Source organism: Neopelma chrysocephalum, unplaced genomic scaffold (genome assembly GCF_003984885.1).
Source record: "Neopelma chrysocephalum unplaced genomic scaffold, ASM398488v2 Primary Assembly neopelma1_97517, whole genome shotgun sequence".
In the NCBI taxonomy this organism is placed as follows: domain Eukaryota; kingdom Metazoa; phylum Chordata; class Aves; order Passeriformes; family Pipridae; genus Neopelma; species Neopelma chrysocephalum.
In genome coordinates this window covers 1,692,994-1,709,093 of record NW_020926159.1, presented here as the reverse complement: position 1 = coordinate 1,709,093, position 16,100 = coordinate 1,692,994, and the positions used below count along the sequence as shown (strand labels likewise).

At 36.6% G+C, this 16,100-nt stretch overlaps 1 protein-coding gene across 11 annotated transcripts in view; it reads left to right on the top strand.

Annotated features, from left to right (window-relative positions):
- SUPT3H (SPT3 homolog, SAGA and STAGA complex component) overlaps window positions 1–16,100 on the top strand; it is a 308,865-nt gene that overhangs the window by 173,242 nt on the left and 119,523 nt on the right. For all 11 annotated transcript variants that reach the window (XR_003532413.1, XR_003532412.1, XR_003532411.1 and 8 more), the window contains 3 exons: window positions 4,573–4,659; window positions 5,798–5,888; window positions 7,426–7,562. Coding sequence is in view for 8 of the 11 variants with exons in the window: in XM_027672664.1 (XP_027528465.1) it covers window positions 4,573–4,659; window positions 5,798–5,888; window positions 7,426–7,562 (315 nt within the window). In the remaining 3 variants the exon portion in view is untranslated. The remainder of the gene's footprint in view (window positions 1–4,572; window positions 4,660–5,797; window positions 5,889–7,425; window positions 7,563–16,100) is intronic.

The window sequence follows — 16,100 nt, the reverse complement described above, 5'->3', positions numbered from 1 at the left end:
CCTTAATGTAATTACCTCCCCAAGATGTGCTAACTGCATAAAGCACATCCCTGTGCTGACTTATGGAAACAAATTCTGTGTTTTTCCTCTGTGTGTGTGCTAGAATGAGAAGCTCAGGTGTTCGCATTAATAGCATATGAGATATTACATTGAAAGATTGAAATGTAAGCCTGTATTTACTTCTTTTATTTAGTTGCCTATGAAAAAGTGTCGGGGTGCTCTGTTTGGAATGTATTTACAGGACTATATCCAAATTCAGAATATTCTCCGGTAATTTTATAGTTGCGTAGTTTTTATCTGGAAAAGATAAAAAAAGAGGACATTTTAATGCATATTTAATAACAAAACAGCCTTCCTGCCTCAGAAAAAAATTCACCCAGGTGAACTATGATCTAATTTTCTTGTATAATGAAAACAAAATTGTAGCTCCTGCAGCATTATTCTTGGCTCCCAACAGTTCCAAGGCATGCAAACATTACCACTCCAACTCCGTCCTGCAGTTTAACTGGAAGGATTATGTCACAACACAGTATGTTTGTTTTCCAGCTTTTTGTCTGTTTGTCCATCAAGACAGTTTTGTAGAAGAGGTATCGGTGATTGTTGACTTTGGAGGTAGTGGAAGAAAAAATAATTATGGAAAAAAAAAAAGCGGCAGACAGTCCCATTGAAGTAACTGTGCTTCTGTCACAGGAGAATGAATACTCCTTTCAACAAATCTATAATTTGCAGAAGTTGCAAAAAGAAAATAGCCGTAAGGTGACTGTTAACATACTTCAGTTCATCCTGCCAAGAAAGTTAACTTCATAAAGTCATTAAACCCGTGATTACATTTTAAAATATTATTCCCCAGCCATTTCTTCTTAGACTTTAAAATATAGTTACTGTATATACTACTTTCTTTGTAATGTGAAAAATTGTAAAATACACTTATTTTTCATAAACTCCTAATTATTAGCAGAGCTATTTGCGCTCCTATAGTTAAAATCATTTCAACACTTCCGTTATTTAAACTTCTCTTTTTGAGGTTCATAATTTGGCTGTAATAAAACATATATTCATACTCTGAGGTCTCAAATATTGTTTGCTGGTGCTAGGAAATTTAGCCTGTTTTTCTTTAAAAAGCTGAGTAATTTGAATTGTTTGCTGTTCTTCAATATCATCCCAAACAAAATATTTTGTAATGTGGGCTTAATAGTTTAAAAATTAAAAAAATTAGGAGAAGACAAGTGAGTATGTTGGAACTGCTGCTGCCCCAGATTCTGTGACTGGCACTGAGTATCCCTTAGGCTTGGAGAAGGGACGTGGTGGGAAATTCTTGCCATATCTCCCCCGTTGCCGTATAGGAACCTCATCTGGGAAAAGTTATTGCAGCATTTATATCCCACCCCTCATCTGGAGTCGCGGGCAGTGGTGCTCACAGAAACTGCAGTGAAGGGTGAGAGACCTCCTGACTTCAGGGCTGCAGAGCTGAGAGCAGCTTTTCTGGAATGACAAATGCCTGGGTGCTCCGGGATGGATCGTTCCTTTGGTACGGCTTCCTGAAATCCCCCTTCATCCCGGAATGCGGTAATGACTCAACGAGGCCTTCCGCTCCGGAAATTAAGGAATTGGGGCTTATTGCATATTAATGGCAACTCTGGGACAGTCAAATAAGACAGTTTGTTATAATGCTAATTATAGCAAAGCACTCATGTTGTGGTTTGAGTGAGTCAATTATGTGTGTGTTAAACTATAAATACATCTTCCCCCCAACCTCGGCTGCGTGGGACGTAATTTTTATTTAATTTCTTGGATACATATTTACCTGAGCATATCCCGGTTTCCCAGGTAAATATGTGTACTCATTATGGTCTGTTTGGATAAATAATCCATATTTTATAACTGTACAGGAAGTAATTATTTTCATATTTTGCTTTCTTTAAGCCAAAGAAATTAAATGCTGTGTGTCCGTTCCTTAAAATAAAATAGATGCAAAAGTTGGGGCAATACGAGAATAAAGTTTTCATTATTTTGGTAGAAACTGAGAATATTATTCCAGATTTTGATCTTGTGTTTATCCCAGAATAACTCCATTAAAGTAAACAGTGTTATTCAGGATTTACTTAGATGCAAATGGGACGTGAATTTGGCCTCTGCTCCTTACTCTCCCTTCCTTCATCGTGAGGCTCCTGTAAGCAGCTCACACACAATCTGTGCTATAAATGTCATTGTCACGTGTTTATCATTTGGAAAAATAATGTATTTCAGCTACAAAAATTAATATATCTGAATTTTATGGTAAGAAATTTAATGCCTTAGAGAGTCACAGAATGGTTTGGGTTGGAAGGGACCAAGAGATCATCATTGTGGTCCTGTACATTTTAGGGAACTAGAGCAAACTTTCACATCCGATATTTCTGCCATTGTTTTATGTGATATTTGGAAAAGCTGTGTTGTGTTATCACCATGCTAAGGTCAGCTTTTCTAACACTTTTAAGCTCAGTGGGGCCAAAGTCAGCCCTGGCATAAATCCATTGACTGCAATAGATTTACACCAGAGAGGAATATTGGCTCGTACTTGGTAATTTTTTTTTTTATCCAGCTCTTTGTATTTTATGTTAGAAATATAAGTAGCTTGCGTGCCCTCAAACTAATCAGAATAAGAAACAGTTTTGCTTGTGCCAAAAAATAGAACTATCGTTTTTCACATTCTTACATTTTTCAAGTGAGATTGTATTACTGTGACTCCTGAATTCCTGAAATCTCTCTGGTCTTGGTGACTGCAAGGGCCAAGAGGGAGTTTCAAGGGGAAGCTCTGAACCTCTTCACGCAGTGTGTTTTGTGTTGTGAGTATGAGATACAGTTAACGTTTTGTGTGCGTGTGATTAGTGTGGAAAAAAATTAATGCAGCCCAGTATTATGATTTATGGACTGAATCTTTTGCCCACTGAACACTTGCCAAAATGAAAATCTTTCCCCCCCCCTCCTTCTTTGGATATTAGAAACAGCTACTGTTTTTGTTGATCTTTTTAACTTCTGAATAGACCTATTTCAAGTCATAGCAGCATGGGAGCTCAGGTTAATAATATACTTATTCAGCCAGTGATACTGAGTGAAACCATTGCTAGTGTGAGCACGAAGGATAGGATTTCTTTAAATTATTTTCAGGTGCATTAATGCATTTCTAAAGAAGAATATACAGATATTTGAACATAAATTAAATTGCTGTTTATTGATCATGTTACAGGTGGGTATGAATTTTAGTATCATGAATTTTTAAGGGTGTCTCTCCTTTTGATAACTTTTGTACTATGCTTATGGTCGGTTTTCCATCACAGGGTAAACAAGGACGAGAGGAAAAAAACCCTGTGATTAAATCTTGCTTTTTGGACAATGTTTTTTAATTTTGAGGATAAAGTATATTCCTTGCCAGGAAGCATCCTTTCCATCCCACCATATCTACAGCATCACAATTTACACAGAAACGGGTTGTCCAGAGAGGTGGGGGATGCCCCATACCTGGAAACATTCAAGGTTCAGACTGGACAGGGCTCTGAGCAACCTGATCTAGTTGAAGGTGTCCCTGCTCATTACAGGGGGGGTTGAACTAGAGGATCTTTAAAGATTCCTTCCAACCCAAACCATTATATAGTTCCATGATCATCTTGGGAATGGGAGCAAATCCCATTTCTAACCAAGGCTACAAGGTTTCTGGCCCTGTGCTATTTTTTATATGATCCATTAGTGTACAAAACAGCCTGATTTCCTGCACCTACTGAAGGCTGATGGAATTAGTCCCTTAGAAAGAGATTTTTGCTCTTTCCAGCACAATTTGAGGTGTTTAGGGCCTTAAGAGGCAGTGGAGTTGAGGACAGTCCATTGCTTCCCACTCCTTTGGCCACCTCTTACCAATTTTCATGGCATTCCTTGCTCAATCCCATCGTTATCACTTTGACAGCTGAAGGCCCTGCTCTGCTCAATAAGGTTTTTCAATTCCATCATTAATAGAGTTGTTTTTTCCTATCAATTCATTTTCCTTCTCCCAAATGAAATAAGAGCATGCCTAAAAAAGTTCTTCATGTGAGTCTGGTTTGTACTAATGCTATGTCAAGTAAGGGTAGAGTTTCTTTCAAAAAATACTTAGGTAAGCTGTTTAAAATTAATATTTGTTATTCTAAAAAATTGGGAGAGGGATCAGCCACCCTTCCACAGTTGCAGATAAAGTGCTATGGCAAGAATTTGGCATTTTTACATTGCCTGAGAGAATTATATGTTCATTTTCTGCACTAAGGAAAGAAAAAAAAAAGGCTGCAGTGCTTTTTAAAAGCAATCATTTTAAATATAAACAAAAAAGCTTTTGCTTGAGATTTGTCAAAAGTCTTTCAGGCTTTTCATGAAATTGTTTTTCACTTCTTGGCGAACAAGAACCGAGTGAGTGACACCTTTGAGAGTCCCAGCTTGTGTGTTAGTGCACAGCCTGTATTTTGCTATTCAGGACTGTGTAAAATATTATCTGAATTTATTTAAAACAAACCCCAGTGAATAAAGTTTTGAACACTGAAAATGTCATCCTAATTTATTCATTTATTTTAGTTGCAGCAAGCAGCTGAAGTTTCTCAGATGAGAGGAGCTCGAGTCATCTCTGCTGAAGATCTTCTGTTTTTAATGCGCAAAGATAAGGTACAGTAACAAGACAGAAGTTTTTATTTACATAATCAGCTGCTTATTGTGTTTTCAAGTGTTTGCTTAACCTATGCAAAAGGAGTCCATCATCATGGATAGCTTTATTTAAAAGTATAGCTGCTCTGGAGTTGAATCTTATTGTGCACAGTGCAGTCATTCTATAATATTTTAATTAAGTCTTGTCTTTTCCTGTAACTTCAATTATCGATAGATTTTTTTTCACAAAGCTCTAGGGTGAGTAGTGCACCTTAGAGCTCAAAACAATTTCTTAATTAGGTAAAAATATTGATCCTGATCCTTTATATTCGTTTTATTAAAAATCAATAATTCTAATTTCCCCCTGGATATGCAGGGTGTAGATGTGACATTTGACAGTGTGACCATTAGAGTTTTGTCATTTAGACTGTAAATTATCTTTATTTTCTTTTATAATATTTTTTCCTGTACTATATCCCTCTAAAATCTCCAAATTTAGGGATGATCTTGCTTTCTCTGGTAGTAGGTAACAGGTCAAAAAAAAATAGTTTTCTTTCCTCAAATTTCAAAATTCTTAAAACATTATTGTCAGCTATTTTTATCTACATTATTTATTCTTCCTATATCTCCTTTTCTTCCTTAGTTCCTCACTTTCCCTCGCCCTTTTCTCTCCTCTTTGTTTTTCTTTCCTCATTTGATAGTTGAAACCTGATGACCAAAATGATTTCAAAACTAAAAACCACTAACACGTGAAAACCAATTGCAGTTTCTTTATCTGATATGAGCCATAAGGCTGTACTGAAAAGAGCAGTTAATATGGATGTCAAAGTTCGTGGAAATATGCATTTCCAGGCTTGAATTTCCAAACTTGAGTAAAGATTTTGGAGTGCCCTAAAGAAGCCTTATCGCTGAATTTCTCCTTTCTGAAAGTCAAACCCATTTCTGTCCCACAGCAAAGCACCAAGGAGTTCAAATAAACAATATTTAATGTTTAATTGCTATTTACCTTGAGGTACTTTCTATGTATGGATTTTCTGCAGAGTCAAAAATTATGAACATTTTAACAATTATATTTACTGACTAATGTATTGCACATTATAGTTAGTTTAAATAAAAAAATATATTATACTAATTAATGTAAATGTATTTTTTCTCTCAGAAGAAGCTTAGAAGGCTACTAAAATACATGTTTTTTCGAGACTACAAATCTAAAATTGTCAAAGGAATAGAAGAAGATGACCTCCTCGAAGGTAGAAAAAACACATTACTTAATTTGGGAGAGGCTTGATGTTTTATAAATGTGCTGAACAGCTCAATGCAAAGTATTGCTAACTTGCTTAATAGTTAGAGACACAAAACTAGTGTCTTTAGAGGAATTTGTTTGAAAATCTCTGCATTTGCATTTGAAATACTTCTAAAGTGTGCATGTACCACCTGCAATCGAATGAACATTTGTTAAATTATTGTCAAAAGGTTTTGACATATTTAAAAAAACATCCCATAATCTGAAGTCATTGAATACTAGTATATGACCTGGGTCTTTTTTTTTTGCTGTGGTTTAACATTTTGTACTTTGAATCTGTAACTTAAAGAAAGGGAAACACTTCTGTTTCCCCATTCCATGAGCAAGTCACTGATTTTATAACCAATGCATTTAAAGGAAAAGCTCTTTGAATTAAAAATATATTAATTTATGCCATATAATTTACTGGTATAACGTTTTGTTGATTTATATTGACATTAGATTTAACATTTCCGTTGTAAAAAGCTGAGTTAAAACTTATCATAGCAAATCTAAACCTTGCCATACTGTTACAACATCTAACAATGTCCATACACAACTTTTTGTATTTAACTTATTTCCTTTCTCAGAGCCTTTTATTATTTTTTCCCTTACAATGAATTCCTTGTACTTGGTTCCTCTGAGCATCCACACTGATGTTAGATAAACACTGTACTTCTTGCTTTGACTTAATCAAGCTGTGGATAAATTTTTATCAACTCATTTGAGATTTAATTTGCCTGTGGCATTTTATTTTCAACACACATGAAAAGGTATCGTTTCGTGCAAGTAATGTGGCAGTATCACTTCTTATCTGACAGCTTTAATACTTTAGCTTGTGGCACTACTTAAAATGAATAAACAATTTTCCTAAGTTGTTTAGATGCTCATGAAATGCTTCCTAAACACAGTTTATCCTGAAATTAAAGTTGCATTTTCTGTCAGGCTTTGGTAATTGAAGCCATTAATTTTGTTTTGTGAATTCAACGCTTTTGTAGCTGCTCTTCTGTTTACAACAAAAGAGATCACAGAGGTCACCCTGCCAGGGTTCTCCAGGTTTTACTGCAGAGCAGTGGTCCATCACCTCTGGAACTGCATCCTAGTGTGTGTTAGGGTTTGCTTTAAGCTGTAGGTAATGAGGTTATTCTGCATGTGTTCAGGGAAGAGCATTTCCTCTATATATTCTGCTCTATGAGTGAAGTTCTTTTGTGCAACCAAAGAGGGGTAGTTTCTTTTACATCTGTATCCACTGTGGATTCTTTGGTGAGAAGTAATGATATAGGAGCAGCAGGTTTCTCTAGGTCATGAAAAAGCTAGGTTATACCAGAAAACACTAAAGGTAATTTTTTATCATCACTGCAGAGTAATGACCTTGGTCAGGTAGCACAACTTGTTTGAGGGGACAGTAAGAACAGGCCCTTTTCTGCATTGTGCTGATTCTAAAACATCAGTTGATGTTTGGAGAAGCCAAATAAGTTTGTTACTCTTTTCTTGTCTTCGTGAAGACAAATTCAACAGTAATAACACCAACAAAAGGCAGAAGCTTGCTCAAGACTTTCTCAACTCCATTGACCAGACTGGAGAGCTCTTAGCCATTTTTGAAGATGATGAGATTGATGATGTCAAGCAAGAGCGAATGGAGGTAATTCTTTTCTTTCACTGGTACCCAGCTCCAGCAGAGAAAACTGTGAAATATTTCATACATCATGCTGGTCTGTTGCTTTTTTCATGCTGCATATTAAATCTTTGGTACATGTTTTTTTCCTTTTGCCCAGATGGTGTAAAGGAATCCTATTTCCATATTTTTCCTATTCCTTCTAATGTTTCCTGATATCTAAGCACACATGCTGAGAAGGAAGATTACAAAAGGGTAGTTATGGATCTTTATGTCTGCCATGTATTTGTATTTCCTTTCTATAGAAAGCAGATTCTATTTATAAACATTTCACACACATTTTTCACAATCATTTTTTTCTTTTGCATTATTCCTCTCGTTAGAAAATTGTTCAATAGCATTTGAGGACTCTTTTCATATAACACAGCTGAAATTAAAATATTCTGTGCAAACATGCTTCAGTATAAGCTCTACTCTCCATCCTTCTTTCAAGTCCCATTTTCTGATTTATGTAGTTATGAAAAGTTTTGTCTACATTACAGAATGCAGCCCACATCACTCTCATAAAGCTCAGTGGAATCAAGAAGCAGCATAGCTGTGGTAGCACGAAAATCTGTGGTTTTGGCTAAATTTTCAGTAGATGGACAGGACTACCCTGTCTTTTTGATAGTTTTGTCCATCACCCCAGTTCATGTTTAATTGCTCAATTCTTCCTTGTGTCTTCTGTGAGCAACTAGATGTCAAAGGCAAAACTGTGCTGGGAGCACACTCACAATTCCAGACTAACATTTAAGCCAATTTCCATCCATTTTTAGACAGCAATATAGAATACATGGCTGTTGGAAATTCATTATTTGTAGAGTGCTTTTTATACCCTTTCGGTGGGTGCATTGGTTGATTTTCTTTTCTGTGCTGAGGTGGCTCATGTGTTTGGGAGTATTTGTGTGTCAATTTGTTTTGACTACTAGGGCCTCATTTCTTTCAGGATTTCATGGAAAATTCTAGGAAATAATGAAGTTTTTATCCTGTTCAAGTTGTAATTCTACATTTTTTCTTCTTAATGGGGCCTCTTTTCAGAACTGCGACATTCCCAGTATTGTTTCCTCTTCTTTCTCCCCTCTAATGGGAAGAAATCAAAACCTAGTTACGAACCCCTTCCCTCTAAAAATTGGCAAGGAACGAGTCCCATTTCCCCCCAGCTGAGAATTAGTGTCATCAAACAGTTGTTCCCAACCACTGTTTGTGTTTTGGAAACCAATGGTTTCTTTTCTTTAATTTCTTACTTATTTATTTATGCAAAATGTTATGTTTTGCATAAAGGCAAAAGGCAGGCAAATCCTTTGAGCTTGTACAGCATTCTTCTGAATGAATGGGTTATGTGCTTGGCTTTGCATTCTCTTCTATCATTCTGGTATAATATTTTTCTGGTCTAAAAAACTACACAATTTGATAAAAGTATGAAGTTCCTTGTTCTAGGCAAGGGCAAATCTGATTCTATGTTTGTCTGTCAAGGAATGTGTGTCTGTAGTCAGATATTTGTCTTTCATCTGACTACATGTTTTGTTTTTTATCACTAGACTGTAATTCATTACCTGTAGTGTGTGTGCACATATATATACACACACATATATATATATCAAGTAATTCTTCTCACTATTGCTTGACTTTATTACATATTGTGAAGTGTTGATGTTTCCATGTTAAAAAAAAGAAGAAAAAAACAAAAGAAAAATCAAGGTCTTATTTTATAATAGATTCATGAAGCCAGTACTATGTATTTTCTTATTAGTCTCTAAAACTAATGACAAAACATGAAAGACTGTTTGAAACATGCTACTCAAAATGTTTAATGTATTTTTGGCTTTGTTTCATTTGGGATTTTGTTGTCACTTTGAGGTGGGTGGAAAGGAATCAAAGATAGTAGGAAATGTGATCCATTCCTAAAGGAAGAGTTGTTAGTGGATGGGCTGATCTCCTGAATCCCATTTGCTTTGTGCAGTAGATTGTTTAATCCATGCTAAGTTTTGAAGGAAGTCCAGTGGACACTTTAACAGTGTTCTTTGAGGAATTAGTGTACTTAAATCATGAACTGCAATCTAAAGGCAGTGTTCCTTTTAGGTATCAATTACCTCAGAAATGTGTGGTTATCTTGGTTTGGACAACTGTAAATGATTTCAGTTCCACTTTGCCTTAGGCCAAAATCATGCTAAGTTGTCCAGAGCAGATGATAAACATGTATTTCTGGTGTCATTATGGGCTAAACAGGATATGATTGTTTAGCAGTATGGTTTCAGTTATGATACAAAATGCAAATATTGTTTATGCTAATTTCTTTTTAAACATTTCATAAAATTAGAGCTAAGACTTCATGTGATTGCTTGCAGTGCTGTGAGGTCTATTCCGTATTTGTACCATGGAGGAGTAGGCAAAGCTTTGCTGAAAACATTACTAAAGGAGAACAAACAATTCTATGCTTCTTTGACTAAAACACACCCACCAGTGCTGTCATATTAGTAAGAAAGGGCACTCTTCTAGGATTGTATATAGAACTTACTGGTGTATCCTGTGATTTCAAATTGAAGCGAAGGGACTGTCTCTGGAACAGTAATACCAACAATGTGCAAAGGAACATGGACTACTCTTAAAATACAGGACAGAATTTAAGAATAAAATTCATGTTACTTGTTATAACACATTTTATCAATACATTGCAATTAAATGACTTAATATAAAAATAATAGCATTAAATGGTGGCAAACCAACCAAATGTATTGGCAAAATCAAAACAAAATAAAAAACTGGAATAGCACCTCTGTCTCACCCCTTAACAGTTACTGTTTTGCCCTCCTGAGGTAGCAGTAAAGCACTAGTGAAACACTTGTCCGAGTTAGGAACAGTTATAGATGGAATAAACAATTCTCAGTCATAGCTGTAATTGAACTGTGCACATGAAGGAGAGATGGATCATAGAAATTGTCTTTATAATGGGTGACAGTCTCTTGAGCTACATGAATGGCAATGTACCCACACTCCGTGGTGCTCGGGAATTCCCTTCCTTTGTCTGCTGTGTGACAGAATCCACAATAAACAAAACCTTGCAAGTGGATTGCAATTTGGCTTTCCTCTGTCTCTTAAAAATCATTTAGAGAGGAGAGTTATATTCCTCTGGGATATGGCTGAATGGATGTGGGAAGAAGGAACATGTTCATTTAAGATCTTTGAACTTTTCCTTATTTGCAGTTCTGGTAGGGATACAATTTTGAGTGTCCTTATGTTGCTCCTCTGAACCTCTTGAGTTCCTGTCCATAGTTAAACCAATTGCAGGTTTGGCTGTTATTTTGTGAATTGTAGCTCTACTTCTCCTATTTTTTTCTGTTAGAACCACTATAAAATTCTGCATTTCATGTCGCTAAAATCACAAATGTAGCTGCTTTAAAACTTCGGTCAACATAATTGCAAAGTTAAATTCCCAGTAATACTGTAAAGACCCATTTTTTTATCATTTATTTTATAGCTCCAATACCTCCCCCAGGAAGAAAAAGTCTTGCCATCAGAAATCTGGACTGACACAAAGGAATGCATAGAGCATCACGCTGTGAATGCTCTGTTTCACTTTGGTTCCCATAGGATTAGGAGAAACACCATTCATCTGTCACTCTGACTGCTAGTTTAGGGATATATTTCCAACACTCATATGTTAAATGGCAATAATTCAGTTGCAGTAGCTACCATAATGCTTTCATAGTACATTGCAAGTTTGAATAAACAGTGGAGGGAAAATAACTTCCCTACAAGAATAGACTACCTTGAAAGCAGGCTGGAAGCCAGCAAAATTATCCCTACTTTGTGGTTCTTTTGTGAGGTTTGGAACTAGATGATCTTTAAGGTCCTTTCCAGCCTAAACTATTCTGTGATTCTGTGATTCTATGATTTGTGTATTGTCCTATGAATTACATTAGATATTTAAAAACTACAGATACATATTTTTATTCTAGGAAGTTCATTGTGGATGTGATTTTTCCAGTGTTGCTCACATATCTTCTCTTGGTGGGAAATCTGTACAAAGCTCACAGCAAGGCAATAAGCTCTGTGCAAAAAACAGTAGATTGCATTACACTGTAGGTGTGTTTGGAATACATAGGTTTTTACATGATTTTTAATTACTCCCATTTAGTTTTGTCTTTCTGCAGACACAGTTAATTTGTGTCCAGACAAGACACCTAAACACACCTGACTGCACTTTGGGATACAAGGAATTGTGCTCTGCAAGTTCACTCTGGTTTAGTCATAGAAATAAGATGGAAGTAATAGTAAACTAGGCAGTGACCAGGAATAGACCTTCCTGCTGGAGTATCATCATCTGCTTTTGAGTGATCACACTTTGACTTGTGCCAGGTTATGGTGTCCCAAACAATGTGCACCTCTGGGGCCCTCAGCACAGGAAAGACATGGACTTGTTGGAGCAGTTCCAGAGGAGGCCACAAAGATGGAGGCTGGAGCACCTCTACTATGAAGACAGGCTGAGAGAACTGGGGGTGTTCAGCCTGGAGAAGAGAAAGATCCAGGGAGACCTTAGAGCACTTTCCAGTGCCTAAAGGGGCTCCAGGAGAGCTGGAGAGGGACTTTGGACAAGGGCTGGAGTGATGGGACAAGGGGGAATGGCTTCAAACTGATGGAGGATCAATTTAGATTAGCTGTAAAGGTGAAGTTTTTTACAATGAACGTGGTGAGGCACTGGCACAGGTTTTCCAGAGGGGCGGTGGATGCCTCACCTCTGGAAACATTCAAGGTAAGGTTGGACAGGACTTTGATCAACCTGATGTAATTGCAGATGTTCCTGCTTATTGCAGGGAGGATGGACTAGATGGCCTTCAAAGGCCCCTTCCAACCCAAAATATTCTATGACTCCACGAACCCCTGGGAGCCAGCAGAGCCAGGAGCTCTCTCCACGAAACAGTTTGGATGTGGCCACTCTCTTTGGGATTCTTGGAGAGCATTAGCATGGACACAGGTTGCTCTGTGGTGACTGCCCTCGGACTGAGGTCACGGATCTCGGGTCTTTTAATTGAGAGAGCGAAAATTTGAGGGCATAATTCAGACATAAACAGCTGTGAGCTCTTCTGTTCAGGGTGGATCTGAAAGATGGTGTTGAAGTACTCAAATTCATTGTACTAATTTGGAAAAGATGTACAAAGAAAATAAGCAGAAAATTATTTAGAAAGAGCTCTGAGGCCTTTCAGTACTACTATGCTCATTTCACTGGCAAAAATGATGCCAGTGTAAGTGCTGTGTGGGGTCATTACTCTTTAGGGAGTATCTGTGTATCAATAACAAACTGGAATTTGATTTAAAAGCCCATATGGGAAGTACAGACAACACACACTTAATAGGAACTGCATGCTGGAAGATAAACTAAGATATTTTCTTTTACTAAGCATTGATTCTCAGAGCACATCTTTTTTGCTATCTAATTTTGATGCTAAACTTATTTTTCTTCTCAAAGAATTATTTTTTTACTTCCTTGCTGATTTAAGGTTCTTGTCAACAAAATCTATATTTTGGGACGGAATATTTGCATTTCATTCAGTGATGTCTTCTGTTGTCTCACAATATGGTGCCATAATCTAATAACTTATTAATTTTTAGAATCACAGTTTATAAATTTTAAACCTTTTTTTGATTTTAACAGCTACACCCTATGAAAGAATGTATCTTGGGGTAAGATTTGACTATAGATGAAAATGTTAAAATTTGGTTTGTGTTTTTGCATGTGAGCAGAAATCTGCCACTGTCACTACTGCAGACCCCAGCAGTATAAATAGTGGAGTTTGGAGATTTATTCAGCTGATTAGGTGTTTGTATCTTCTTTACAGTGAGCTACACAGTTCTGTGCCCTCCCCTGGATGTATTTATCTTGCAGGGAATTCCTCTGCATTGTCAGTGACCATTCTGCTTCTGTCCTGGCCCTATGTGGGCAGTGGAGGCTGAAAGATTCAGATAAAAAGTATCAGAAGTAGAAGAGGCTTGAGTTTTGAGGAGCTAATAAAGGGATGGAGTATATATGCCTACAGGTACGTGAGGTTGCTCAGATTCACTTGAGAATAGGAGTGTAATCCGTGGAGTTTTTTGTGGTGTCTTCAAAATATACTCTCACAAATCTGTCATCTGTTTGTCTTGTGCTACTCCACGTACAGGATTGCAGCGTTCTAGTGTTCCGTCATTTACACCAGCAACTCAAGTTGTCTTTAAACTCAAATTTCTTTAAACTTATAGAAGACAGGTTTAGATTAAGTATTAGGGAGAAATTCTTTACTGTGAGGGTGATGAGACCCTGGCACAGGTTACCCAGAGGAGCTGTCTCTGCCCCATCCCTGGAGGTGTTTAAGGTCATGTTGGATGGGGCTTTGTGCAACCTGGTCTAGTGGAAGGTGTTCCTCCCTATGGCAGGGGATTGGACAGAGATGATCTTCAAGGTCCCTTTTAACCCTAACTGTCCTAAGATTCTTAGTTATGGCCTTAAATTTTAAGACATTAAGTTTTTTCAAACAAAGAAAATAGAAAGTAATGTTCCTTATTCTTTACCAAATATTGTCCAATATAGGTAAAGTGGTAGGACACAGAAGGACAAGCCATACCATTAAAACTTTATGTCTTATACATTATTTATGTATTAAATAATTGCAGCCCTAAATGTAAATCAATATCATACTCACCCATGAGTCCTGTCAAAATAGGAGGAGATTGTCTCAAATTTGGAAAGGGATTTATAGTGGCTAGGTAAGGTACTCAAAGAGGAGTGGGAAAGTTCCTCCTCAAGGACACTACACTCTTGGGACACTGATTAAAAAAACCCAAGATCTCATTTTCCCAGCCCCTTAAGCTGCTCTGAGAGCTCAGTGCATCACTACAAGTTGGGCTGAATTTCACTTAACTGTACTTGCCGAAAAGTTTAAACATCTCCGTAACTTAGACTGTCTTCTGTACTCAGAAATGAGAGAGAAACAATCCAGGGAGAAGTTAATTTCCTAGATGAGAGGGAAAAATACTTTTTCTTTTTTTTTATTTTTTTTTTCATTCCCAGAAACATCTAAGTCACATTTAAGTGTAGTTCATCAGATGTTAGGAAAAGTACTTCTGGTGCCTTGGGGGTGATTCTCTTTGGAGACTCAGGTTCTGTGTATGCACTGGGGCCTTGGTGATGCAATAAAAAAATGTAATGATGATCTATAATAGACTTTAGGGTCACATCAACTCCCTGTTTACTACCTAATGCTTTTGATATACATAGATGCCAAGATTAAAAAGAATGGAGATGAAATATCAATCAAGACAAAAACCGTTATTCCCTAGGCAATGTTTTCTTTTTTTTTTTTCAATATTGCAAAATGGAAGCTGTGAATGCAAATATAGAAGGAATTAATTTCACTGCATCAGTCCATTCAGTGTTTCCAGATGAGTGCGAAGAGAGCACAGCAAGTAGCGTCTCAACTCTAAATTTGCTGTCTGGGCATCAAAGTATTTGTAAGCATTATTTGGTATAAAAATAAACCTGCTGGTATTAATGGTTTCTCTGATTACACATAGCTTGGGAATGTTTGGGATAGTGGGAAAACACTGTTTCTCTTGGGTAATGGTTGAATTGGTTAAAACTAAGCAGAAAATAAACAGAAACAGTTTTTCCTTATTATCTATATGCCTGTAAATGTTGTGTCATTCTTGTTGGAATGGGAAAAAGATCCTGAGTGGAAAAAATTTCTTGTTACAGCCAGCATCCATAGACTTTTTTCACTGCTACAAATTTTAGATTATTGGGTTTTTTTCTCATGTTGGGGTTGCTTGCTATGGTTACATAAAGTGACCTATTTGTTTGAGTCTTCAGTCCCGTTAAAATATTGGGGTTTTTAGAGCATTTCAGTGAATGTTGCTCATAGTACAAGTTTAGGCAGTTTTGCTGGGGGAGGGCAAGGTGTTATTTGCTTTTCTGTCTTTTAGTTCTTTGAGTATTTTTTTGCCACTGTTTACTTTCTCTGAGGAAGAGGAAGATTCTGGGCTGTTGTATTTTGTATTTTTGACACCCAGACAACTGTGTTTTAACTGAATTTTTGGAAGGAAACTTTATATACATATATTATTTATATCTCTGATTAAATGTAGACTCACATACATATAAACAGTATTTCCATGGAGAATTTGATCAGGAGCCAAATATAAGACTAACAAAACATTCTCCTTCCAAATGTATTTAATACTGTGTTTATTTGTGATCCTGTGTGTAACATGTTTGTTGCTTATGTATATTAATCACCATGTATTGGTACTCAAAATACAGTTACTGTTTATGTCAACTTTGGAGAATTGGGAACAAGGATCAGTGGTAAAGTTTGACAAAGATCCATTGGTAGAAGGTTATTTTAATTGCTGTCATCCTTTAAAGTAATTAAACAAATTGGTGCTGATAAAGATTTGCCTTTCTGAGGTTGTGTAAAGATGCAATAATGCAAATTTTTTACAAGACAGGATATAATTCTGATGCTTTGAGGGGGAAGTTATTTTTTCAGGTCTTTG